The 26356-nt window shown below is 54.1% G+C and overlaps 1 protein-coding gene across 1 annotated transcript in view; it reads left to right on the top strand.

Moving 5' to 3' along the window:
- Positions 1-49: 49 nt before the first annotated feature.
- The window catches only part of LOC144490736 (sentrin-specific protease 1-like), a gene marked incomplete at its 3' end in the record, with an annotated part of 28707 nt that continues 2400 nt past the window's right edge, over positions 50-26356 (top strand). Inside the window, exons 1-9 of the mRNA XM_078208444.1 lie at positions 50-173; positions 2098-2303; positions 6161-6224; positions 9712-9750; positions 11189-11273; positions 12371-12544; positions 15256-15387; positions 17381-17584; positions 24402-24481. Coding sequence (XP_078064570.1) covers positions 9713-9750; positions 11189-11273; positions 12371-12544; positions 15256-15387; positions 17381-17584; positions 24402-24481 — 713 coding nt within the window. The remainder of the gene's footprint in view (positions 174-2097; positions 2304-6160; positions 6225-9711; positions 9751-11188; positions 11274-12370; positions 12545-15255; positions 15388-17380; positions 17585-24401; positions 24482-26356) is intronic.

The following is a 26356-nucleotide window of genomic DNA, read 5'->3' as shown; positions in this document are numbered from 1 at the left end:
AGCACACTGTATGACGTTGCGTTGTGGTCTTTAACCCCCCCCCCCCCCCCCTCCAAGACCATCTTGAGGGAAGAGAAGGAGATCTACCGACAGCTCCTCGAGGCGGTGACTGCAAACTACACCAATCGACCGTCGCTATCCAGAGTCTGCAGCCCCCTCTCGCACCGGGACCTGTGAGTTTATCGCGAAGCGTAGCCCCTCCGGCTGGAGCAGTGTTCCTGTCTTCTCCTTCCCCCCCTCCGCACATCTCCTTCAAACCTTGCCCCGTACATCTCCTCCCCCCCCCCCCCGCCCCCCCGTATATCTCCTTCAAACCTTGCCCCGTACATCTCCTCCTCCCCCCTCCCCCCGTACATCTCCTTCAAACCTTGCCCCGTACATCTCCTTCCCCCCCCCGTACATCTCCTTCAAACCTTGCCCCGTACATCTCCTTCAAACCTTGCCCCGTACATCTCCTTCCCCCCCCCACCCCACCCCCGTACATCTCCTTCAAACCTTGCCCCGTACATCTCCTTCAAACCTTGCCCCGTACATCTCCTTCAAACCTTGCCCCGTACATCTCCTTCAAACCTTGCCCCGCACATCTCCTTCAAACCTTGCCCCGCACATCTCCTTCAAACCTTGCCCCGTACATCTCCTTCAAACCTTGCCCCGTACATCTCCTTCAAACCTTGCCCCGTACATCTCCTTCAAACCTTGCCCCGTACATCTCCCTTAGGGATGTCAGAAGTTACAGAGGGACATAGATAGGATGCAAGACTGGGCAGACAAGTGGCAGATGGACTTCAACCCAGATAAACGCGTAGTGGTCCATTTTGGCAGGTCAAATTGGGATGAAGGAGTACAATATAAAGGGAAAGACTCTTAGTACGGTAGAGGATCAGAAGGACCTTGGGGTCCGGGTCCATAGGACTCTAAAATCGGCCCCGCAGGTGGAGGAGGTGGTTAAGAAGGCGTATGGTGTGCTGGCCTTTATCAATTGAGGGATTGAGTTCAGGAGTCCGGGGATAATGATACAGCTATATAAGACCCTCGTCAGACCCCACTTGGAGTACTGTGCTCAGTTCTGGTCGCCTCATTACAGGAAGGATGTGGAAAAGATTGAAAGGGTGCAGAGGAGATTTACAAGGATGTTGCCTGGATTGAGTGGCATGCCTTCTGAGGATAGGCTGAGGGAGCTCGGTCTTTTCTCCTTGGAGAGACGTAGGATGAGAGGAGACCTAATAGAGGTGTATAAGATGTTGAGAGGCATAGATCGGGTGGACTCTCAGAGGCTTTTTCCCAGGGTGGAAATGTCTGCTACGAGAGGACACAGGTTTAAGGTGCTGGGGGGTAGGTACAGGGGAGATGTTAGGGGGAAGCTTTTCACACAGAGGGTGGTGGGCGAGTGGAATCGGCTGCCGTCAGTGGTGGTGGAGGCAAACTCAATAGGGTCTTTTAAGAGACTCCTGGATGAGTACATGGGACTTAATACGATGGAGGGTTATAGGTAGGCCTAGAAGGTAGGGATATGTTCGGCACAACTTGTGGGGCCGAAGGGCCTGTTTTTGTGCTGTAGTTTTCTATGTTCTATAAACCTTGCCCCTCGCACCTTAAACCTATGCCCCCCTAGTAATTGACTCTTCCACCCTGGGGGGAAAAAGCTTCTGACTATCCACTCTGTCCATGCCCCTCATAATCTTGTAGACTTCTATCAGGTCTCCCCCTCAACCTCCGTCGTTCCAGTGAGAACAAACCAAGTTTCTCCAACCTCTCCTCATAGCTGATGCCCTCCAGACCAGGCAACATCCTGGTGAATCTTTTCTGTAACCCTCTCCAAAGCCTCCACATCCTTCTGGTAGTGTGGCGACCAGAATTGAAGACTATATTCCAAGTGCGGCCTAACTAAGGTTCTATGAAGCTGCAACATGACTTGCCCAATTTTTAAACTCAACGCCCCGGCCGATGAAGGCAAGCGTGCCGTATGCCTTCTTGACTACCTTCTCCACCCTGCGTTGCCACTTTCAGTGACCTGTGTCCCTGTACGCCCAGATCCCTCTGCCTTTTTTGTTTGCGGGTTCCACTATTGTGAGTGAGTGTGTGTGTTGTCTCCTCAAGGTCTGCCCTCTCGGACTCCAGCTGCCGTCTCTCGCCGAGGGTGGCCTCGGGAGCCAGCAGCCCGCTGGGCTCGGCAACCCCGCCCCACCCGGCCTTCTGGGAGGACACCCCCTCCTCGGCGCCGGCCTCCAGCCCCTCGCACCCGGACGCCAACCCTGACGCAACTGAGGGACACCTCCCTGGAGCTGCGGACGCGACCTCCACAGGTACGAGAAAGAGACTCCACCCGAATTGGATTTGATTTAGTATAATCAAGGACCCCCCCCCCCAACGCACCCCGGACATTCTCTCTTCCACCTTCTTCCGTCGGGGGGAAAAAGGTACAAAAGTCTGAGGTCACGTACCGACCGACTCAAGAACAGCTTCTTCCCTGCTGCTGCCGTCAAGACTTTTGAATGGACCTACCTCGCATTAAGTTGATCTTTCTCTACACCCCTAGCTGTGACCGTAACACGACATTCTGCACCCTCTCCTTTCCTTCTCTATGAACGGTATGCTTTGTCTGTACAGCGCGCAAGAAACAATACTTTTCACTGCATCCCGATACACGGGACAATAATAAATCAGATCAAAACCAGTTCACTTCAATTCAATAAACAGTAAATAAAGTTGAAACCTCAGTGCTGTTCCCCGCAGAATTCCCAAACCAGGATTTCCTACTCACTCTCGTTCCAATCCAGGATTTAAATAAACCTCTATGATTCTAGAATCCCTCGATTCCCACAACACTGGGAAGTCTAATCAAACTGACTGTCTCTGATTAGATTTGTTTTGTTATTGTCACGTGTATCGGGATGCAGTGAAAAGTATTGTTCCTCGCGCGCTGTGCAGACAAAGCATACCGTTCATAGAGAAGGAAAGGAGAGGGTGCAGAATGTAGTGTTAGAGTCACAGCTCGGGGTGCAGAGAAAGATCAACTTAATGCGAGGTCGGTCCATTCAAAAGTCTTGACGGCAGCAGCAGGGAAGAAGCTGTTCTTGAGTCGGTCGGTACGTGACCTCAGACTTTTGTATCTTTTTTCCCCCGACGGAAGAAGGTGGAAGAACATAGAACATTACAGCGCAGAACAGGCCCTTCGGCCCACGATGTTGCACCGACCAGTTAAAAAAAAAAACTGTGACCCTCCAACCTAAACCAATTTCTTTTCGTCCATGAACCTATCTACGGATCTCTTAAACGCCCCCAAACTAGGCGCATTTACAACTGATGCTGGCAGGGCATTCCAATCCCTCACCACCCTCTGGGTAAAGAACCTACCCCTGACATCGGTTCTATAACTACCCCCCCTCAATTTAAAGCCATGCCCCCTCGTGCTGGATTTCTCCATCAGAGGAAAAAGGCTATCACTATCCACCCTATCTAAACCTCTAATCATCTTATATGTTTCAATAAGATCCCCTCTTAGCCGCCGCCTTTCCAGCGAAAACAATCCCAAATCCCTCAGCCTCTCCTCATAGGATCTCCCCTCCATACCAGGCAACATCCTGGTAAACCTCCTCTGCACCCTCTCCAAAGCCTCCACATCCTTCCTGTAATGTGGGGACCAGAACTGCACACAGTACTCCAAGTGCGGCCGCACCAGAGTTGTGTACAGTTGCAACATAACGCTACGACTCCTAAATTCAATCCCCCTACCAATAAACGCCAAGACACCATATGCCTTCTTAACAACCTTATCTACTTGATTCCCAACTTTCAGGGATCTATGCACACATACACCTAGATCCCTCTGCTCCTCCACACTATTCAAAGTCCTCCCGTTAGCCCTATACTCAACACATCTGTTATTCCTACCAAAGTGAATTACCTCACACTTCTCCGCATTAAACTCCATCCGCCACCTCTCGGCCCAACTTTGCAACCTGTCTAAGTCTTCCTGCAAACTACGACACCCTTCCTCACTGTCTACCACACCACCGACTTTGGTGTCATCAGCAAATTTGCTAATCCACCCAACTATACCCTCATCCAGATCATTAATAAATATTACAAACAGCAGTGGCCCCAAAACAGATCCCTGAGGTACACCACTTGTAACCGCACTCCATGATGAATATTTACTATCAACCACCACCCTCTGTTTCCTATCCGCTAGCCAATTCCTGATCCAATTTCCTAGATCACCCCCAATCCCATACATCTGCATTTTCTGCAGAAGCCTACCATGCTGAACCTTATCAAACGCCTTACTAAAATCCATATATACCACGTCCACTGCCTTGCCCCCATCCACCTCCTTGGTCACTTTCTCAAAAAACTCAATAAGGTTAGTAAGGCACGACCTACCTGCCACAAAACCATGCTGACTATCACCTATCAATTCATTACTCTCCAAATAACTATAAATCCTATCCCTTATAATTTTTTCCAACATCTTGCCGACAACAGAAGTGAGACTCACCGGTCTATAATTCCCGGGGAAGTCTCTGTTCCCCTTCTTAAACAATGGGACAACATTCGCTAACCTCCAATCTTCTGGTACTATACCAGAGGCCAACGACGACCTGAAGATCAGAGCCAGAGGCTCTGCAATCACTTCTCTTGCCTCCCAGAGAATCCTTGGATAAATCCCATCCGGACCAGGGGATTTATCTATTTTCAGACCCTCCAGAATATCCTGCACATCCTCCTTATCAACTGTAATACTGTCTATTCTACTCCCTTGCAACCCAGTGTCCTCCTCAGCTATATTCATGTCCCCTTGCGTGAACACCGAAGAGAAATATTGGTTCAATGCTTCACCAATCTCCTCCGGTTCCACACATAACTTCCCTCTGCCATCTATAACTGGCCCTAAACTTGCCCTAACCAACCTTCTGTTCTTGACATACCTATAGAACGCCTTAGGATTCTCTTTAACCCTATCCGCCAAAGAGAGAATGTCCGGGGTGTGTTGGGGGGGTCCTTGATTACGCCGGCTGCTTTTCCCCCCCCAAGGCAGCGGGAAGCGTAGACGGAGTCAATGGATGGGAGATTGGTTTGCGTGATGGATTGGGCTACATTCACGACCTTTTGTAGTTCCTTGTGGTCTTGGGCAGAGCAGGAGCCCCAGACCAAGCTGTGATACATCTGGGAAGGATGCTTTCTATGGGGCGTCTGTAAAAGTTGGTGAGAGTCGGAGCGGACATGCCGAATTTCCTTCGCCTCCTGAGAAAGTAGAGGTGTTGGTGGGGCTTTCTTAACTGTAGTGTCGGCGTGGGGGGGACCAGGACAGGTTGTTGGTGATCTGAACACCTAAAAACCTGAAGCTCTCGACCCTTTCTACTTCATGTGACGCCGATAAGCGTGAGTTGGAAAAGGTTTGCGAGCCACTGTGCCACCTTGCATTCTAAATTTGGGCTGTGTCACAGCGGGTTAGCACTGCTGCCTCACAGCGCCAGGGACCCGGGTTCGATTCCCGGGCTTGGGTCACTATCTGTGCGGAGTCTGCACGTTCTCCCCGTGTCTGCGTGGGTTTCCTCCGGGTGCTCCGGTTTCCTCCCACAGTCCAAAGATGTGCAGGTTAGATGGATTGGCCGTGCTAAATTGTCCCTTAGTGTCCAAAGATGTGCGGGTTAGGGTGGATTGGCCATGCTAAATTGTCCCTTAGTGTCCCAAAGATGTGCAGGTTAGGGTGAATTGGCCATGCTAAATTGTCCCTTAGTGTCCAAAGATGTGTAGGTTAGGGTGGATTGGCCATGCTAAATTGTCCCTTAGTGTCCAAAGATGTGCAGGTTAGGGTGAATTGGCCATGCTAAATTGTCCCTTAGTGTCCAAAGATGTGTAGGTTAGGGTGGATTGGCCGTGCTAAATTGTCCCTGAGTGTCAGGGGGACTAGTGGGATAAATGCGTGGGGTTGTGGGGAGAGGGCCTGGGTGGGATTGTGGTGGGTGCAGACTCGATGGGCCAAGTGGCCTCCTCCTGCACTGGAGGGTCCCGTGCGTGATGTGACAAGGGACGGGTCTCTGGTGAGGATGGGCTGGAGAGAGTTGGGATTGAAGGATTGTTGTCTGCCATCTGCCGGTCAGTCAGGACGTCCTGGGGTCACCCTCGCGTTGAGTTCTTTTTTTCTCTCTCGCTTCAGGTTCCGACACGGAGTCAGTCATCGTAGTGAAGGTAAAGGAAGCTCCCAGGCTCGATCCATCCAGGTAAGCAGTAGATCTTTACTCTGTATCTAACCCCGTGCTGTACCTGTCCTGGGAGTGTTTGATGGGGGACAGTGTAGAGGGAGCTTTACTCTGTATCTAACCCCGTGCTGTACCTGTCCTGGGTGTGTTTGATGGGGACAGTGTAGAGGGAGCTTTACTCTGTATCTAACCCCGTGCTGTACCTGTCCTGGGAGTGTTTGATGGGGGACAGTGTAGAGGGAGCTTTACTCTGTATCTAACCCCGTGCTGTACCTGTCCTGGGAGTGTTTGATGGGGGACAGTGTAGAGGGAGCTTTACTCTGTATCTAACCCCGTGCTGTACCTGTCCTGGGAGTGTTGGATGGGGGGACAGTGTAGAGGGAGCTTTACTCTGTATCTAACCCCGTGCTGTACCTGTCCTGGGAGTGTTGGATGGGGGGGACAGTGTAGAGGGAGCTTTACTCTGTATCTAACCCCGTGTTGTACCTGTCCTGGGAGTGTTTGATGGGGGGACAGTGTAGAGGGAGCTTTACTCTGTATCTAACCCCGTGCTGTACCTGTCCTGAGAGTGTTTGATGGGGGACAGTGTAGAGGGAGCTTTACTCTGTATCTAACCCCGTGCTGTACCTGTCCTGGGAGTGTTTGATGGGGACAGTGTAGACGGAGCTTTACTCTGTATCTAACCCCGTGCTGTACCTGTCCTGGGAGTGTTTGATGGGGACAGTGTAGAGGGAGCTTTACTCTGTATCTAACCCCGTGCTGTACCTGTCCTGGGAGTGTTTGATGGGGGACAGTGTAGAGGGAGCTTTACTCTGTATCTAACCCCGTGCTGTACCTGTCCTGGGAGTGTTGGATGGGGGGACAGTGTAGAGGGAGCTTTACTCTGTATCTAACCCCGTGCTGTACCTGTCCTGGGAGTGTTGGATGGGGGGGACCGTGTAGAGGGAGCTTTACTCTGTATCTAACCCCGTGCTGTACCTGTCCTGGGAGTGTTTGATGGGGACAGTGTCGACGGAGCTTTACTCTGTATCTAACCCCGTGCTGTACCTGTCCTGGGAGTGTTTGATGGGGGACAGTGTAGAGGGAGCTTTACTCTGTATCTAACCCCGTGCTGTACCTGTCCTGGGAGTGTTTGATGGGGGACAGTGTAGAGGGAGCTTTACTCTGTATCTAACCCCGTGCTGTACCTGTCCTGGGAGTGTTGGATGGGGGGGACAGTGTAGAGGGAGCTTTACTCTGTATCTAACCCCGTGTTGTACCTGTCCTGGGAGTGTTTGATGGGGGGACAGTGTAGAGGGAGCTTTACTCTGTATCTAACCCCGTGCTGTACCTGTCCTGGGGGTGTTTGATGGGGGACAGTGTAGAGGGAGCTTTACTCTGTATCTAACCCCGTGTTGTACCTGTCCTGGGAGTGTTTGATGGGGGACAGTGTAGAGGGAGCTTTACTCTGTATCTAACCCCGTGCTGTACCTGTCCTGGGAGTGTTTGATGGGGACAGTGTAGAGGGAGCTTTACTCTGTATCTAACCCCGTGCTGTACCTGTCCTGGGAGTGTTTGATGGGGACAGTGTAGAGGGAGCTTTACTCTGTATCTAACCCCGTGCTGTACCTGTCCTGGGAGTGTTTGATGGGGACAGTGTAGAGGGAGCTTTACTCTGTATCTAACCCCGTGCTGTACCTGTCCTGGGAGTGTTTGATGGGGGACAGTGTAGAGGGAGCTTTACTCTGTATCTAACCCCGTGCTGTATCTGTCCTGGGAGTGTTTGATGGGGACAGTGCAGAGGGAGCTTTACTCTGTATCTAACCCTGTGCTGTACCTGTCCTGGGAGTGTTTGATGGGGGACAGTGTAGAGGGAGCTTTACTCTGTATCTAACCCCGTGCTGTACCTGTCCTGGGAGTGTTTGATGGGGACAGTGTAGAGGGAGCTTTACTCTGTATCTAACCCCGTGCTGTACCTGTCCTGGGAGTGTTTGATGGGGACAGTGTAGAGGGAGCTTTACTCTGTATCTAACACCGTGCTGTACCTGTCCTGGGAGTGTTTGATGGGAGACAGTGTAGAGGGAGCTTTACTCTGTATCTAACACCGTGCTGTACCTGTCCTGGGAGTGTTTGATGGGGGACAGTGTAGAGGGAGCTTTACTCTGTATCTAACCCCGTGCTGTACCTGTCCTGGGAGTGTTTGATGGGGACAGTGTAGAGGGAGCTTTACTCTGTATCTAACCCCGTGCTGTACCTGTCCTGGGAGTGTTTGATGGGGACAGTGTAGAGGGAGCTTTACTCTGTATCTAACACCGTGCTGTACCTGTCCTGGGAGTGTTTGATGGGAGACAGTGTAGAGGGAGCTTTACTCTGTATCTAACCCCGTGCTGTACCTGTCCTGGGAGTGTTTGATGGGGGACAGTGTAGAGGGAGCTTTACTCTGTATCTAACCCCGTGCTGTACCTGTCCTGGGAGTGTTTGATGGGGACAGTGTAGAGGGAGCTTTACTCTGTATCTAACCCCGTGCTGTACCTGTCCTGGGAGTGTTTGATGGGAGACAGTGTAGAGGGAGCTTTACTCTGTATCTAACCCCGTGCTGTACCTGTCCTGGGAGTGTTTGATGGGGGACAGTGTAGAGGGAGCTTTACTCTGTATCTAACCCCGTGCTGTACCTGTCCTGGGAGTGTTTGATGGGAGACAGTGTAGAGGGAGCTTTACTCTGTATCTAACCCCGTGCTGTACCTGTCCTGGGAGTGTTTGATGGGGACAGTGTAGAGGGAGCTTTACTCTGTATCTAACCCCGTGCTGTACCTGTCCTGGGAGTGTTTGATGGGGACAGTGTAGAGGGAGCTTTACTCTGTATCTAACCCCGTGCTGTACCTGTCCTGGGAGTGTTTGATGGGGGACAGTGTAGAGGGAGCTTTACTCTGTATCTAACCCCGTGCTGTACCTGTCCTGGGAGTGTTTGATGGGGGACAGTGTAGAGGGAGCTTTACTCTGTATCTAACCCCGTGCTGTACCAGTCCTGGGAGTGTTTGATGGGGACAGTGTAGAGGGAGCATTACTCTGTATCTAACCCCGTGCTGTACCTGTCCTGGGAGTGTTTGATGGGAGACAGTGTAGAGGGAGCTTTACTCTGTATCTAACCCCGTGCTGTACCTGTCCTGGGAGTGTTTGATGGGGGACAGTGTAGAGGGAGCTTTACTCTGTATCTAACCCCGTGCTGTACCTGTCCTGGGAGTGTTTGATGGGGGGACAGTGTAGAGGGAGCTTTACTCTGTATCTCACCCCGTGCTGTACCTGTCCTGGGAGTGTTTGATGGGGACAGTGTAGAGGGAGCTTTACTCTGTATCTAACCCCGTGCTGTACCTGTCCTGGGAGTGTTTGATGGGGGACAGTGTAGAGGGAGCTTTACTCTGTATCTAACCCTGTGCTGTACCTGTCCTGGGAGTGTTTGATGGGAGACAGTGTTTATTATCTGCTTCATTGACTCTCTCTCTCTCTCTCTCTCTCTCTCTTTCTGTTACAGAATGCCAAGCTTCGATGCTGTGCATTGGATAAATGAGCTGTAAGTTTCAGTGAGTGCTGTAGGGGGCAGGAGGAGGTTACAGAGATAGGGAGGAGGCGTAAAGGGGCTGGAGGAGGTTACAGAGATAGGGAGGGGGTGTAGGGGGCTGGAGGAGGTTACAGAGATAGGGAGGGGGTGTAGGGGGCAGGAGGAGGTTACAGAGATAGGGAGGAGGCGTAAAGGGGCTGGAGGAGGTTACAGAGATAGGGAGGGGGTGTAGGGGGCTGGAGGAGGTTACAGAGATAGGGAGGGGGTGTAGGGGGCTGGAGGAGGTTACAGAGATAGGGAGGGGGTGTAGGGGACTGGAGGAGGTTACAGAGATAGGGAGGGGGTGTAGGGGGCTGGAGGGGGTTACAGAGATAGGGACGGGGTGTAGGGGGCTGGAGGAGGTTACAGAGATAGGGAGGGGGTGTAGGGGGCTGGAGGAGGTTACAGAGATAGGGAGTGGGTTTAGGGGGCTGGAGGAGGTTACAGAGATAGGGGGTGTGGGGGGTCTGGAGGCGGTTACAGAGATAGGGAGGGGGTGTAGGGGGCTGGAGGAGGTTACAGAGATAGGGAGGGGGTGTAGGGAGCTGGAGGGGGTTACAGTGATAGGGAGGGGGTGTAGGGGGGGCTGGAGGAGGTTACAGAGAAAGGGAGGGGGTGTAGGGGGGCTGGAGGAGGTTACAGAGATAGGGAGGGCGTGTAGGGGGCTGGAGGAGGTTACAGAGATAGGGAGGAGGTGTAGGGGGCTGGAGGAGGTTACAGAGATAGGGAGGGGGTGTAGGGGGCTGGAGGAGGTTACAGAGATAGGGAGGGGGTGTAGGGGGCTGGAGGAGGTTACAGAGATAGGGAGGGGGTGCAGGGGACTGGAGGGGGTTACACAGATAGGGGGGGGCTGGAGGAAGTTACAGAGATAGGGAGGAGGCGTAAAGGGGCTGGAGGAGGTTACAGAGATAGGGAGGGGGTGTAGGGGGCTGGAGGAGGTTACAGAGATAGGGAGGGGGTGGAGGGGGCTGGAGGAGGTTACAGAGATAGGGGGTGTGGGGGGGCTGGAGGAGGTGACAGACATAGGGAGGGGGTGTAGGGGGCTGGAGGAGGTTGCAGAGATAGGGAGGGGGTGTAGGGGGCTGGAGGTGGTTAGAGAGATAGGGAGGGGGTGTAGGGGGCTGGAGGAGGTTACAGAGATAGGGAGGGGGTGTAGGGGGGCTGGAGGAGGTTACAGAGATAGAGAGGGGGTGTAGGGGGCTGGAGGAGGTTACAGAGATAGGGAGGGGGTGTAGGGGGCTGGAGGAGGTTACAGAGATAGGGAGGGGGTGTAGGGGGCTGGAGGTGGTTACAGAGATAGGGAGGGGGACTGGAGGAGGTGAATCGTTTCTGTGTATCGATTGTGTAAATTCTCTCTCTCTCCCTCCATCCGTCTCTCCCCCTCGACCCCCTCTTCCTCCCCCTTTCCCAGAATGAGTATGTACGATTCCCGAGCGCGGGAACGGCGGAGACTCATCGAGGAACAGGAAGCTTTGGCGCAGCGTCTGAAACAACAGGTCAGTCCACGGGCGAAGCATCCCGTCCCCTCTGTCGCCGGCGTGCGTCAGCCCCAGACCCGTCCGCCATTCAACCCATCGAGACTGCCCCCCCCCCGCCATCCAGGGAGATGGTGACTGACGCACTAACCCTCCACAGCCGCTCTCCCACCGTATCCACCCCTCTCCCTATCCCCTCGGTTCGACCCACACTCGGAGCACCGTGCACAGTTCCCGTCTCCCTATCCCTCGGTTCGACCCACACTCGGAGCACCGTGCACAGTTCCCGTCTCCCTATCCCTCGGTTAGACCCACACTCGGAGCACCGTGCACCGTTCCGGTCTCCCTATCCCTCGGTTAGACCCACACTCGGAGCACCGTGCACAGTTCCAGTCTCCCTATCCCTCGGTTAGACCCACACTCGGAGCACCGTGCACAGTTCCCGTCTCCCTATCCCTTGGTTAGACCCACACTCGGAGCACCGTGCACAGTTCCGGTCTCCCTATTCCTCGGTTAGACCCACACTCGGAGCACCGTGCACAGTTCCGGTCTCCCTATCCCTCGGTTAGACCCACACTCGGAGCACCGTGCACAGTTCCGGTCTCCCTATCCCTCGGTTAGACCCACGCTCGGAGCACCGTGCACAGTTCCAGTCTCCCTATCCCTCGGTTAGACCCACACTCGGAGCACCGTGCACAGTTCCCGTCTCCCTATCCCTCGGTTAGACCCACACTCGGAGCACCGTGCACAGTTCCGGTCTCCCTATCCCTCGGTTAGACCCACACTCGGAGCACCGTGCACAGTTCCAGTCTCCCTATCCCTCGGTTAGACCCACACTCGGAGCACCGTGCACAGTTCCCGTCTCCCTATCCCTCGGTTAGACCCACACTCGGAACACCGTGCACAGTTCCGGTCTCCCTATCCCTGGGTTAGACCCACACTCGGAGCACCGTGCACAGTTCCGGTCTCCCTATCCCTCGGTTAGACCCACACTCGGAGCGCTGTACAGAGTTCCCGTTTCTGTAACAGGAGAAGGCCATTCAGCTCCGCTAGCCTGTTGCACAGGAGTTGCAGGTTCTGACGTGTGGATGTTGTAAAAGGGGATCTTGTGCTTCCAGAGGCTGCACGACAAGGAGACCTTGTCGATGCACGTGACGGCCCACCTGTCCCTTGGAGTTCCCTTAATTGAGGAAATCCCAATCGCTGATATCCCCCAGGAAGAGACGGAGGAGACTCCACCGAGGGTCCGGCTCGATAAAGCGGTGGAGGATGAGTTCATCGAGCTCACGGAGGTAAATCAACCTTTACACTCTTCCCCCCCCATCAAACACTCCCAGGACAGGTACAGCACGGGGTTAGATACAGAGTAAAGCTCCCTCTGCACTGTCCCCCATCAAACACTCCCAGGACAGGTACAGCACGGGGTTAGATACAGAGTAAAGCTCCCTCTACACTGTCCCCATCAAACACTCCCAGGACAGGTACAGCACGGGGTAAGATACAGAGTAAAGCTCCCTCTACACTGTCCCCCATCAAACACTCCCAGGACAGGGACAGCACGGAGTTAGATACAGAGTAAAGCTCCCTCTACACTGTCCCCCATCAAACACTCCCAGGACAGATACAGCACGGGGTTAGATACAGAGTAAAGCTCCCTCTACACTGTCCCCATCAAACACTCCCAGGGCAGGTACAGCACGGGGTTAGATACAGAGTAAAGCTCCCTCTACACTGTCCCCATCAAACACTCCCAGGGCAGGTACAGCACGGGGTTAGATACAGAGTAAAGCTCCCTCTACACTGTCCCCATCAAACACTCCCAGGACAGGTACAGCACGGAGTTAGATACAGAGTAAAGCTCCCTCTACACTGTCCCCATCAAACACTCCCCAGGACAGGTACAGCACGGGGTTAGATACAGAGTAAAGCTCCCTCTACACTGTCCCCATCAAACACTCCCAGGGCAGGTACAGCACGGGGTTAGATACAGAGTAAAGCTCCCTCTACACTGTCCCCCATCAAACACTCCCAGGACAGGGACAGCACGGGGTTAGATGCAGAGTAAAGCTCCCTCTACACTGTCCCCATCAAACACTCCCAGGACAGGTACAGCACGGGGTTAGATACAGAGTAAAGCTCCCTCTACACTGTCCTCATCAAACACTCCCAGGACAGGGACAGCACGGGGTTAGATACAGAGTAAAGGTCCCTCTACACTGTCCCCCCCCATCAAACACTCCCCAGGACAGGTACAGCACGGGGTTAGATACAGAGTAAAGCTCCCTCTACACTGTCCCCATCAAACACTCCCAGGACAGGTACAGCACGGGGTTAGAGACACAGTAAAGCTCCCTCTACACTGTCCCTCATCAAACACTCCCAGGACACGTACAGCACGGGGTTAGATACAGAGTAAAGCTCCCTCTACACTGTCCCCATCAAACACTCCCAGGACAGGTACAGCACGGCGTTAGATACAGAGTAAAGCTCCCTCTACACTGTCCCCATCAAACACTCCCAGGACAGGTACAGCACGGGGTTAGATACAGAGTAAAGCTCCCTCTACACTGTCCCCATCAAACACTCCCAGGACAGGTACAGCACGGGGTTAGATACAGAGTAAAGCTCCCTCTACACTGTCCCCCCATCAAACACTCCCAGGACAGGTACAGCACGGGGTTAGATACAGAGTAAAGCTCCCTCTACACTGTCCCCATCAAACACTCCCAGGACGGGTACAGCACGGGGTTAGATACAGAGTAAAGCTTCCTCTGCACTGTCCCCCATCAAACACTCCCAGGACAGGTACAGCACGGGGTTAGATACAGAGTAAAGCTCCCTCTACACTGTCCCCCATCAAACACTCCCAGGACAGGTACAGCACAGGGTTAGATACAGAGTAAAGCTCCCTCTACACTGTCCCCCCATCAAACACTCCCAGGACAGGTACAGCACAGGGTTAGATACAGAGTAAAGCTCCCTCTACACTGTCCCCATCAAACACTCCCAGGACAGGTACAGCACGGGGTTAGATACAGAGTAAAGCTCCCTCTACACTGTCCCCCCATCAAACACTCCCAGGACAGGTACAGCACGGGGTTAGATACAGAGTAAAGCTCCCTCTACACTGTCCCCATCAAACACTCCCAGGACAGGGACAGCACGGGGTTAGATACAGAGTAAAGCTCCCTCTACACTGTCCCCATCAAACACTCCCAGGACAGGTACAGCACGGGGTTAGATACAGAGTAAAGCTCCCTCTACACTGTCCCCCATCAAACACTCCCAGGACAGGTACAGCACGGGGTTGGATACAGAGTAAAGCTCCCTCTACACTGTCCCCATCAAACACTCCCAGGACAGGTACTGCACGGGGTTGGATACAGAGTAAAGCTCCCTCTACACTGTCCCCCATCAAACACTCCCAGGACAGGTACAGCACGGGGTTAGATACAGAGTAAAGCTCCCTCTACACTGTCCCCCATCAAACACTCCCAGGACAGGTACAGCACGGGGTTAGATACAGAGTAAAGCTCCCTCTACACTGTCCCCCATCAAACACTCCCAGGACAGGTACAGCACGGGGTTAGATACAGAGTAAAGCTCCCTCTACACTGTCCCCCATCAAACACTCCCAGGACAGGTACAGCACGGGGTTGGATACAGAGTAAAGCTCCCTCTACACTGTCCCCCATCAAACACTCCCAGGACAGGTACAGCACGGGGTTAGATACAGAGTAAAGCTCCCTCTACACTGTCCCCATCAAACAGGAGCTGGCCAGTTGCCCTGCTCTGATGACCGAGTCCATGCTGATCTTGGCTCTCTGGGAACAGGCCGGGGACGGAGCCTGGACCTCTCCTGGCCTGGCGAGACCCAGCTCCCCGCTCCCCCCGCCCCCCCCCAGCCCGGCTGCGCGAGGCCCTCTCGGGGTTGTCATGTCCTTTGTCTCGTGGCAGAGTGAATGCTGACAGCGCGCTAGTCTGCAGACCTGGTGTGTTGCAGGAGATGGAGGGGGAGGTGAGGCGAGTCTTCCATCCCGGGAACCCGGACGAGGTGCTGACCGAGGCCTTCCGGCTGACCATCACCCGCAAGGACATCCACACCCTCAGCCACCTCAACTGGCTCAACGACGAGGTGAGGCTGCAGCGCCGCACGGCGGGAGGGTCAGTGCTGAGGGAGCGCCGCACGGCGGGAGGGTCAGTGCTGAGGGAGCGCCGCACGGCGGGAGGGTCGGTGCTGAGGGAGCGCCGCACTGTGGGAGGGTCAGCGCTGAGGGAGCGCCGCACTGTGGGAGGGTCAGTGCTGAGGGAGTGCCGCACTGTGGGAGGGTCAGCGCTGAGGGAGCGCTGCACTGTGGGAGGGTCAGCGCTGAGGGAGCGCCGCACTGTGGGAGGGTCAGTGCTGAGGGAGCACCGCACTGTGTGGGAGGGTCAGTGCTGAGGGAGCGCCGCACTGTGGGAGGTTCAGTGCTGAGGGAGTGCCGCACTGTGGGAGGGTCAGCGCTGAGGGAGTGCCGCACTGTGGGAGGGTCAGCGCTGAGGGAGTGCCGCACTGCGGGAGGGTCGGTGCTGAGGGAGCGCCGCACTGTGGGAGGGTCAGCGCTGAGGGAGCGCCGCACTGTGGGAGGGTCAGTGCTGAGGGAGTGCCGCACTGTGGGAGGGTCGGTGCTGAGGGAGTGCCGCACTGTGGGAGGGTCAGCGCTGAGGGAGCGCCGCACTGTGGGAGGGTCAGCGCTGAGGGAGCGCCGCACTGCGGGAGGGTCGGTGCTGAGGGAGCGCCGCACTGTGGGAGGGTCAGTGCTGAGGGAGCGCCGCACTGTGGGAGGGTCAGTGCTGAGGGAGCGCCGCACTGTGGGAGGGTCAGTGCTGAGGGAGCGCCGCACTGTGGGAGGGTCAGTGCTGAGGGAGCGCCGCACTGTGGGAGGGTCAGTGCTGAGGGAGCGCCGCACTGTGGGAGGGTCAGCGCTGAGGGAGTGCGCACTGTGGGAGGGTCAGTGCTGAGGGAGCGCCGCACTGTGGGACGGTCAGTGCTGAGGGAGCGCCGCACTGTGGGAGAGTCAGTACTGAGGGAGCGCCGCACTGTGGGAGGGTCGGTGCTGAGGGAGCGCCGCACTGTGGGAGGGTCAGTGCAGAGGGGGCGCCGCACTGTGGGAGGGTCAGTGCAGAGGGAGCGCCGCACTGTGGGAGGGTCAGTGCTGAGGGAGCGCCGCACTGTGGGAGGGTCAGTGCAGAGGGAGCCCCGCACTGTAGGGAGGGTCGGTGCTGAGGAAGCGCCGCACTGTGGGAGGGTCAGTGCTGAGGGAGCGCCGCACTGTGGGCGAGTCGGTGCTGAGGGAGCGCCGCACTGTGGGAGGGTCAGTGCTGAGGGAGCGCCGCACTGTGTGGGAGGGTCAGTGCTGAGGGAGCGCTGCACTGTGGGAGGGTCAGTGCTGAGGGAGCGCCGCACTGTGGGGAGGGTCAGTGCCGAGGGAGCGCCGCACTGGTGGGAGGGTCAGTGATCTTGTGGTGCTGTTAGGGAGTCAGTTCCAGGGTTGTGATTGAACATTCGTCAGTCCCCGCGGGTGGGCGGCTCGGAGGGGGGGACTTGCAGGTGGTGGTGTGTCCCATGCGTCTTACTGCTGCGCCCCACAACCCACCCTCCTTCTGCTCGGTGGTAGAGGTGGTGGGTTTGGAAGGAGCCTCAACGAGTTGCTGCGGTGCATCCAGTAGTTGGTGCACACAGCTGCTGTTGTGGATCCGGTAGTTGGTGCACACAGCTGCCGTTGTGGATCCAGTAGTTGGTGCACACAGCTGCCGCTGTGCATCCATTAGTTGGTGCACACAGCTGCCGTTGTGGATCCAGTAGTTGGTGCACACAGCTGCCGCTGTGGATCCAGTAGTTGGTGCACACAGCTGCCGTTGTGCCTCGGCGGTGGAGGGAGTGAATGTTGAAGTTGGCGGGGGGGTGGTTAGCGTGTCGATTGGGTGGGGGAGGGGGGGGCTACTTTGTCCTGGAGGGTTTCGAGCTTCTCGAGTGTTGTCAGAGCCGCACTCATCCAGGCCGAGTGAAGAGTATTCCATCGCACTCCTGACTCACCCTCCCCTTTTCTCTCTCTCTCTCTCCCCTCTCTCTCCTTCTCCCTGTCTAGGTGATTAATTTCTACATGAACCTGTTGGTCGCTCGCAGCGGGAAGGCTGGTCTGCCCAGTGTCCACGCCTTCAACACCTTCTTCTTTCCCAAAGTGCGGAGCGACGGTTACCAGGCTGTTCGGCGCTGGACAAAGAAGGTGGACATCTTCGCAGTCGACATCCTGCTGGTTCCTGTACACCTTGGGGTTCACTGGTGTTTAGCGGTGAGTTGCGGCCTGTCGCCTGCTCCCCGGGGTTAAAAGTAAAGTAAAAGTAAAGTTTATTTATTAGTGCCACATGTAAGGCTTCCATTAACACTGCAATCAAGTGACTGTGAATTTCCCCCATGGTCGGCTCATGATGAAAGTAAGGAGGTGTGGGATAGAGGGAAAGTTGGCCGATTGGATAGGTAACTGGCTGTCTGATCGAAGACAGAGGGTGGTGGTGGATGGAAAATTTTCGGATTGGAGGCAGGTTGCTAGCGGAGTGCCACAGGGATCAGTGCTTGGTCCTCTGCTCTTTGTGATTTTTATTAATGACTTAGAGGAGGGGGCTGAAGGGTGGATCAGTAAATTTGCTGATGACACCAAGATTGGTGGAGTAGTGGATGAGGTGGAGGGCTGTTGTAGGCTGCAAAGAGACATAGATAGGATGCAAAGCTGGGCTGAAAAATGGCAAATGGAGTTTAACCCTGATAAATGTGAGGTGATTCATTTTGGTAGGACTAATTTAAATGTGGATTACAGGGTCTTGGTAGGGTTCTGAAGACTGTGGAGGAACAGAGAGATCTTGGGGTTCATATCCACAGATCTCTAAAGGTTGCCACTCAAGTGGATAGAGCTGTGAAGAAGGCCTATAGTGTGTTAGCTTTTATTAACAGGAGGTTGGAGTTTAAGAGCCGTGGGTTATGCTGCAACTGTACAGGACCTTGGTGAGACCACATTTGGAATATTGTGTGCAGTTCTGGTCACCTCACTATAAGAAGGATGTGGAAGCGCTGGAAAGAGTGCAGAGGAGATTTACCAGGATGCTGCCTGGTTTGGAGTGTCGGTCTTATGAGGAAAGGTTGAGGGAGCTAGGGCTGTTCTCTCTGGAGCGGAGGAGGCTGAGGGGAGACTTAATAGAGGTTTATAAAATGATGAAGGGGATAGATAGAGTGAACGTTCAAAGACTATTTCCTCGGGTGGATGGAGCTATTACAAGGGGGCATAACTATAGGGTTCGTGGTGGGAGATACAGGAAGGATATCAGAGGTAGGTTCTTTACGCAGAGAGTGGTTGGGGTGTGGAATGGACTGCCTGCAGTGATAGTGGAGTCAGACACTTTAGGAACATTTAAGCGGTTATTGGATAGGCACATGGAGCACACCAGGATGATAGGGAGTGGGATAGCTTGATCTTGGTTTCAGATAAAGCTCGGCACAACATCGTGGGCCGAAGGGCCTGTTCTGTGCTGTTATGTTCTATCTTCCCCCTGAGTCGCCCACACTCTGGCGCCTGTTCGGGTCAATCCACCCTAACCGGCACCTCTTTCGGACTGTGGGAGGAAACCGGAGCACCCGGAGGAAACCCACGCAGACACGGGGAGAACGTGCAGACACCGCACAGTGACCCGAGCCCCGGGGAATCGAACCCGGGGTTCCCTGGCGCTGTGAGGCAGCAGCACTAACCCACTGTGCCTTCCCCAAATGCAGGGATGTACTTCTGAGGCTGTATAAGGTTCTGGTCAGACCCCATTTGGAGTATTGTGAGCAGTTTTGGGTCCCCCGTATCTAAGGAAGGATGTGCCGGCCCTTGGAAAGGGTCCAGAGGAGGTTCACAAGAATGATCCCTGGAATGAAGAGCTTGTCGTATGAGGAACGGTTGAGGACTCTGGGTCTGTACTCGTTGGGAGTTTAGAAGGATGAGGGGGGTGGGGATCTTATTGCAACTTACAGGATACTGCGAGGCCTGGATAGAGTGGACGTGGAGAGGATGTTTCCACCAGTAGGAAAAACAAGAACACAAACTATCTATCTATATGTGCCCTGTTTGTGAGTCAAATCCTCCACTCACCTGGTGAAGGAGCAGTCCTGCGAAAGCTCGTGCTACCAAATAGACCTGTTGGGATTCTAACCTGGTGTTGTGAGACTTCTTACTGTGCCCACCCCAGTCCAACGCCGGCATCTCCACATCAAGATTGTGGAGTGTCAGATATCACGGAGGGTTGTCAAGGGGTCGGAGGAGTTTAGAGGGGTAGAAGGATGTGGAGGCTTTGGAGAGGGTTACAGAAAAGATTTGGTACATTGGCCTTTATAAATCGGAGTATCGAGTATAAAAGTTGGAGTGTTATGGTAAGGTTGTATAAGGCATTGGTGAGGCCGAATTTGGAGTATTGTGTACGGTTTTGGTCACCTAGTTACAGGAAGGATGTAAATAAGGTTGAAAGAGTGCAGAGAAGGTTCACAAGGATGTTGCCGGGATTTGAGAAGCTGAGTTACAGAGAGAGATTGAATAGGTTGGGACTTTATTCCCTGGAGCGTAGAAGATTGAGGGGAGATTTGATAGAGGTGTATAAGATTTTGATGGGTATAGATAGAGTGAATGCAAGCAGGCTTTTTCCGCTGAGGCTCGGGGAGAAAAAAAACCAGAGGGCATGGGTTAAGGGTGAAAGGAGAAAAGTTTAAAGGGAATATTAGGGGGGGCTTCTTCACGCAGAGAGTGGTGGGAGTGTGGAATGAGCTGCCGGATAAAGTGGTAAATGCGGGGTCACTTTTAACATTTAAGAAAAACTTGGATGGGTTCATGGATGAGAGGGGTGTGGAGGGATATGGTCCAAGTGCAGGTCAGTGGGACTAGGCAGAAAATGGTTCGGCCACAGACAAGAAGGGCCAAAAGGCCTGTTTCTGAGCTGTAATTTTCTATGGTTCTATTTCTATTTACCAGGATGTTGCCTGGTCTGGAGGACATTAGCTATGAGGAGAGGTTGGGGAAACTTGGTTTGTTCTCACTGGAGCGACGGAGGTTGAGGGGGGAGACCTGATAGAAGTCTACAAGATTATGAGGGGCATGGACAGAGTGGATAGTCAGAAGCTTTTTCCCCCCCCAGGGTGGAAGAGACAATTACTAGGGGGGGCACAGGTTTAAGGTGCGAGGGGGCAAGGTTTAAAGGAGATGTACGAGGCAAGTTTTTTTACACAGAGGGTGGTGGGTGCCTGGAACTCGCTGCCGGGGGAGGGAGTGGAAGCGGATACGGTAGTGAGTTTTAAGGGGCGTCTGGACAAATCCATGAATAGGATGGGAATAGAGGGATACGGTCCCCGGAAGGGTAGGGGGCTTTAGTTCAGTTGGGGGCAGCATGGTCGGTGCAGGCTTGGAGGGCCGAAGGGCCTGTTCCTGTGCTGGAATTTTCCTTGTTCTTTGAAACTAGAAGCAGAAGTTGACCATTCGGCCCTTTCAGCCTGCTCTGCCATCCATTATGAATTCACGGCTGAATATCAAATTCAATATCGTGACTTTCCCCCTCCTTTCCCCCCATATCCCCCGATCCCTTTAGCCCCAAGAGCTATATCTACTTTCTTCTGGGAAATCTCTCAATGTTTTGGCCTCAACTGCTTTCTGTGGGGGTGAATTCCACACATTCACCGCCCTCTGGGTGAAGAAATTTCTCCTCACCTCAGTCCTAAAAGGTTTACATAGAAACATAGAAAAACTACAGCACAAAACAGGCCCTTCGGCCCCACAAGTTGTGCCGAACATATCCCTACCATTTAGGCCTACCTATAACCCTCCATCCTATTAAGTCCCATGTACTCATCCAGGAGTCTCTTAAAAGACCCTATTGAGTTTGCCTCCACCACCACTGACGGCAGCCGATTCCATTCGCCCACCACCCTCTGTGTGAAAAACTTCCCCCTAACATCTCCCCTGTACCTACCCCCCAGCACCTTAAACCTGTGTCCTCTCGTAGCAGACATTTCCACCCTGGGAAAAAGCCTCTGAGAGTCCACCCGATCTATGCCTCTCAACATCTTATATACCTCTATTAGGTCTCCCCTCATCCTACGTCTCTCCAAGGAGAAAAGACCGAGCTCCCTCAGCCTATCCTCATAAGGCATGCCACTCAATCCAGGCAACATCCTTGTAAATCTCCTCTGCACCCTTTCAATCTTTTCCACATCCTTCCTGTAATGAGGCGACCCCTAATTCTCAAACTATGACCCCTCCTAGTTCTGGACTCCCCCCACCATTGGGAACATTCTTTCTGAATCTAACCCTGTTAAAATTTTATACGTTTCTATGAGATCCCCCTCTCACTCTCCTAAACTCCAGTGAATATAATCCTCACCGACTCAGTCTCTCCTCATGTGACAGATCTGCCATCCCAGGAATCAGCCTGGTAAACCTTCGCTGCGCTCCCTCTATAGCAAGGACATCCTTCCTCAGATAAGGAGACCAAAACTACGCACAATACTCCAGGTGTGGCCTCACCAACGCCCTGTACAATTGCAGCAAAACATCCCTATCCCTATACTCCAATCCTCTCGCTATGAAGGACAACATACATTAATCGAGGGATTGAGTTTAGGAGTCGGGAGATAATGCTGCAGCTTTATAGGACCCTGGTTAGACCCCACTTGGAGTACTGCGCGCAGTTCTGGTCACCTCATTACAGGAAAGATGTTGAAGCCATTGAAAGGGTGCAGAGGAGATTTACAAGGATGTTGCCTGGATTGGGGGGCATGCCTTATGAGGATAGGTTGAGGGAGCTTGGTCTCTTCTCCCTGGAGAGACGAAGGATGAGAGGTGACCTGATAGAGGTTTACAAGATGTTGAGGGGTCTGGATAGGGTAGACTCTCAGAGGCTATTTCCAAGGGCTGAAATGGCTGCTACGAGAGGACACAGGTTTAAGGTGCTGGGGGGTAGGTACAGAGGAGATGTCAGGGGTAAGTTTTTCACTCAGAGGGTGGTGGGTGAGTGGAATCGGCTGACGTCGGTGGTGGTGGAGGCAAACTCGTTGGGGTCTTTTAAGAGACTTCTGGATGAGTCCATGGGATTTAATGGGATTGAGGGCTATAGATAGGCCTAGAGGTGGGGATGTGATCGGCGCAACTTGTGGGCCGAAGGGCCTGTTTGTGCTGTGGCTTTCTATGTTCTATACCATTCACCTTCTTCACTGCCTGCTGTACCCTGCGCGCTTACTCTCAGCGACTGATGCACGAGGGCTCCAAGGTCTCGCTGAGTATCCCCCCTCTCTCGATTCACACCCATTCCAGTAATAATCTGTCTTCCTGTTATTGCTGCCCAAGTGGACAACCTCACACTGATCCACATTATACTGCATCTGCCATGCGGATACCCCCACACTCACCCTGTCCAGTGTCAAGGGTTAATGGCGGGGTAGGGTCGTCGTAAATTACGGCATGGACAATTTGGGCCGAAGGGCCTGTTTCCATGCTGTAAACCTCTCTGACTTTACCACCACCTGTTACTGTGGGCGGGCACGGTGACACAGTGGGTTAGCGCTGCTGCCTCACAGCGCCAGGGAACCCCGGGTTCGATTCCCCCGGGGCTCGGGTCACTGTCTGTGCGGGGAGTCTGCGCGTTCTCCCCGTGTCTGCGTGGGTTTCCTCCGGGTGTTCCGGTTTCCCTCCCACAGTCTGAAAGACGGGGCTGGGTTAGGGTGGATTGGGCCGTGCTAAATTCTCCCTCAGTGTCACCCCGAACAGGAGTGTGGGCGACTAGGGGGGATTTTCACAGTAACTCCATTGCGGTGTTAATGTAAGCCTAACTTGTGACACTAATAAATAAACTTTACTTTAACAGGCTTGAGGAGGAGGGGACGGCTGAAGGAGATGGGGCTGAATGGCCTCCTACTATTCCCGTGTAACGGGCTGGACAGAGAGAGAGGGGCTGAATGGCCTCCTCCTGTTCCTGTGTAACAGGCTGGAGAGAGAGGGGCTGAATGGCCTCCTCCTGTTCCTGTGTAACAGGCTGGAGGGAGAGAGAGGGGCTGAATGGCCTCCTCCTGTTCCTGTGTAACAGGCTGGAGGAGGAGGGAGAGGGGCTGAATGGCCTCCTCCTGTTCCTGTATCACAGGCTGGAGGGAGAGGGGCTGAATGGCCTCCTCCTGTTCCTGTGTAACAGGCCCAAGGAGAAGGGCTTAATGGCCTCCCCCTGTTCCTGTGTAACAGGCTGGAGGAGGGGAGAGGGGCTGAATGGCCTCCTCCTGTTCCTGTGTAACAGGCTGGAGGAGAGTGGCTGAATGGCCTCCTCCTGTTCCTGTGTAACATGCTGGAGAGAGAGGGGCTGAATGGCCTCCTCCTGTTCCTGTGTAACTGGCTGGAGGAGAGGGGCTGAATGGCCTCCTCCTGTTCCTGTGTGATAGGCTCAAGGAGGGGCTGAATGGCCTCCTCCTGTTCCTGTGTAACAGGCTGGAGGAGGGGAGAGGGGCTGAATGGCCTCCTCCTGTTCCTGTGTAATAGGCTCGAGGAAGGGCTGAATGGCCTCCTCCTGTCCCTGTGTAACAGGCTGGAGGAGAGAGAGAGGGGCTGAATGGCCTCCTCCTGTTCCTGTATAACAGGCTGGAGAGAGAGAGAGGGGCTGAATGGCCTCCTCCTGTTCCTGTATAACAGGCTGGAGAGAGAGAGAGGGGCTGAATGGCCTCCTCCTGTTCCTGTATAACAGGCTGGAGAGAGAGAGAGGGGCTGAATGGCCTCCTCCTGTTCCTGTGTAACAGGCTGGAGAGAGAGGGGCTGAATGGCCTCCTCCTGTTCCTGTGTAATAGGCTTGAGGAGGGGCTGAATGGCCTCCTCCTGTCCCTGTGTAACAGGCTGGAGAGAGAGGGGCTGAATGGCCTTCTCCTGTTGCTGTGTAACAGGCTGGAGTGAGAGAGAGGGGCTGAATGGCCTCCTCCTGTTCCTGTGGTGTCGGTCGGGGGTGTGTGTGAGTGAGTCTGGGCCCGTCCATCGCCCGGGTAGCAGATCCCACATGGACGCAGCGGACTCGAAGCCCGGTCTATCGCTCGCCCAGCTGACCTGTCCGCCATTCCTTCCTCACCAGGTGGTGGATTTCCGTAACAGAGCTGTGTCTTACTACGACTCCATGGGGGGGAGTAACGATGGGGCTTGCCGGATATTGCTGTGAGTATCTTGGCGAGAACCGCGATCGGAACGTCAATATTTTGATTTGATTTATATAAACGATCTGGAAGAAGGTGTAACTGGGGTGATCAGTAAGTTTGCGGACGACACGAAAATGGCTGGACTTGCAGATAGTGAGGAACATTGTCAGAGGCTACAGAAGGATATAGATAGGCTGGAAATTTGGGCAAAGAAGTGGCAGATGGAGTTCAATCCAGATAAATGCGAAGTGATGCATTTTGGTGGAACTAACGTAGGGGGGAGCTATACGGCAGAACCATAAAGGGTGTAGATACGCAGAGGGACCTGGGTGTGCAAGTCCACAGATCCTTGAAGGTGACGTCACAGGTGGAGAAGGTGGTGAAGAAGGCATATGGCATGCTTGCCTTTATAGGACGGGGCATAGAGTATAAAAGTTGGGGTCTGATGTTGCGGTTGTCTAGAACGTTGGTTCGGCCGCATTTGGAATACTGCGTCCAGTTCTGGTCGCCGCACTACCAGAAGGACGTGGAGGCTTTGGAGAGAGTACAGAGGAGGTTGACCAGGATGTTGGCCTGGTATGGAGGGGCTTAGTTATGAGGAGAGATTGGGTAGACTGGGGTTGGAAAGACGGAGGATGAGGGGAGACTTAATAGAGGTGTATAAAATTATGAAAGGCATAGATAGGGTGAACGGTGGGAAGCTTTTCCCCAGGTCGGTGGTAGACTTTTGTATCTTTTTCCCCGACGGAAGAAGGTGGAAGAGAGAATGTCCGGGAGGCGTGGGGGGGGGTTCCTAGATTATACCGGCTGCTTTTCCCCCCACCGAGGCAGCGGGAAGTGTAGACGGAGTCAATGGATGGGAGGCTGGTTTGCGTGATGGGACTGGGCTACATTCACAACCCTTTGTAGTTCCTTGCGGTCTTGGGCAGAGCAGGAGCCCCAGACCAAGCTGTGATACATCCGGGAAGGGTGCTTTCTATGGGGCATCTGTAAAAGTTGGTGAGAGTCGTAGTGGACATGCCGAATTTCCTTAGTCTCCTGAGAAAGTAGAGGCGTTGGTGGGGCTTTCTTAACTATAGTGTCGGCGTGGGGGGGACCAGGACAGGTTGTTGGTGATCTGGACACCTTGAAACTCTCGACCCTTTCTACTTCGTCCCCGTTGATGTAGACAGGAGCATGTTCTCCTTTACGCTTCCTGAAGGCGATGACAATCTCCTTGGTTTTGTTGACATTGAGGGAGAGATTATTGGATGAGCGCGGCTCCCACAACACTCGAGAAGCTTGACACCATCCAGGACGAAGCAGCCACCCCCCCTCTCCCTCCCCCGCTCGGTCAACACGCTAACCCCCCCCCCCCCCACCACCACCACCACCTTCGACATTCACTCCCTCCACCACCGACGCGCAGCGGCAGCTGTGCGCACCAACTAATGGATGCACCGCAGCGACTCGCCGAGGCTCCTTCGAACAGCACCTTCCAAACCCGCCACCTCTACCCACCTAGAAGGGGTGCTTCACCGACAAGGGATGACAAAAACTCTGACAAAGGGTCACCCGGACTCGAAGCGTTGGCTCCATTCGCTCCCCACGGATGATTGTCGTCGACTCCAGGAAGCGTAGAGGAGAACATTCCCCTGTCGACATCAACGGGGACGAAGTAGAAAGGGTCGAGAGAGCTTCAAGATTCCAGATCACCAACAACCTGTCCTGGTCCCCCCCATTCCGACACTATAGTTAAGAAAGCCCCACCAACACCTCTACTTTCTCAGGAGACTAAGGAAATTCGGCATGTCCGCTACGACTCTCACCAACTTTTACAGATGCCCCATAGAAAGCATCCTTTCCGGGTGTATCACAGCTCGGTCTGGGGCTCCTGCTCTGCCCAAGACCGCAA

Source organism: Mustelus asterias, unplaced genomic scaffold (genome assembly GCF_964213995.1).
Source record: "Mustelus asterias unplaced genomic scaffold, sMusAst1.hap1.1 HAP1_SCAFFOLD_3709, whole genome shotgun sequence".
NCBI lineage: Eukaryota > Metazoa > Chordata > Chondrichthyes > Carcharhiniformes > Triakidae > Mustelus > Mustelus asterias.
This window is presented reverse-complemented; position numbering and strand designations above follow the sequence as displayed.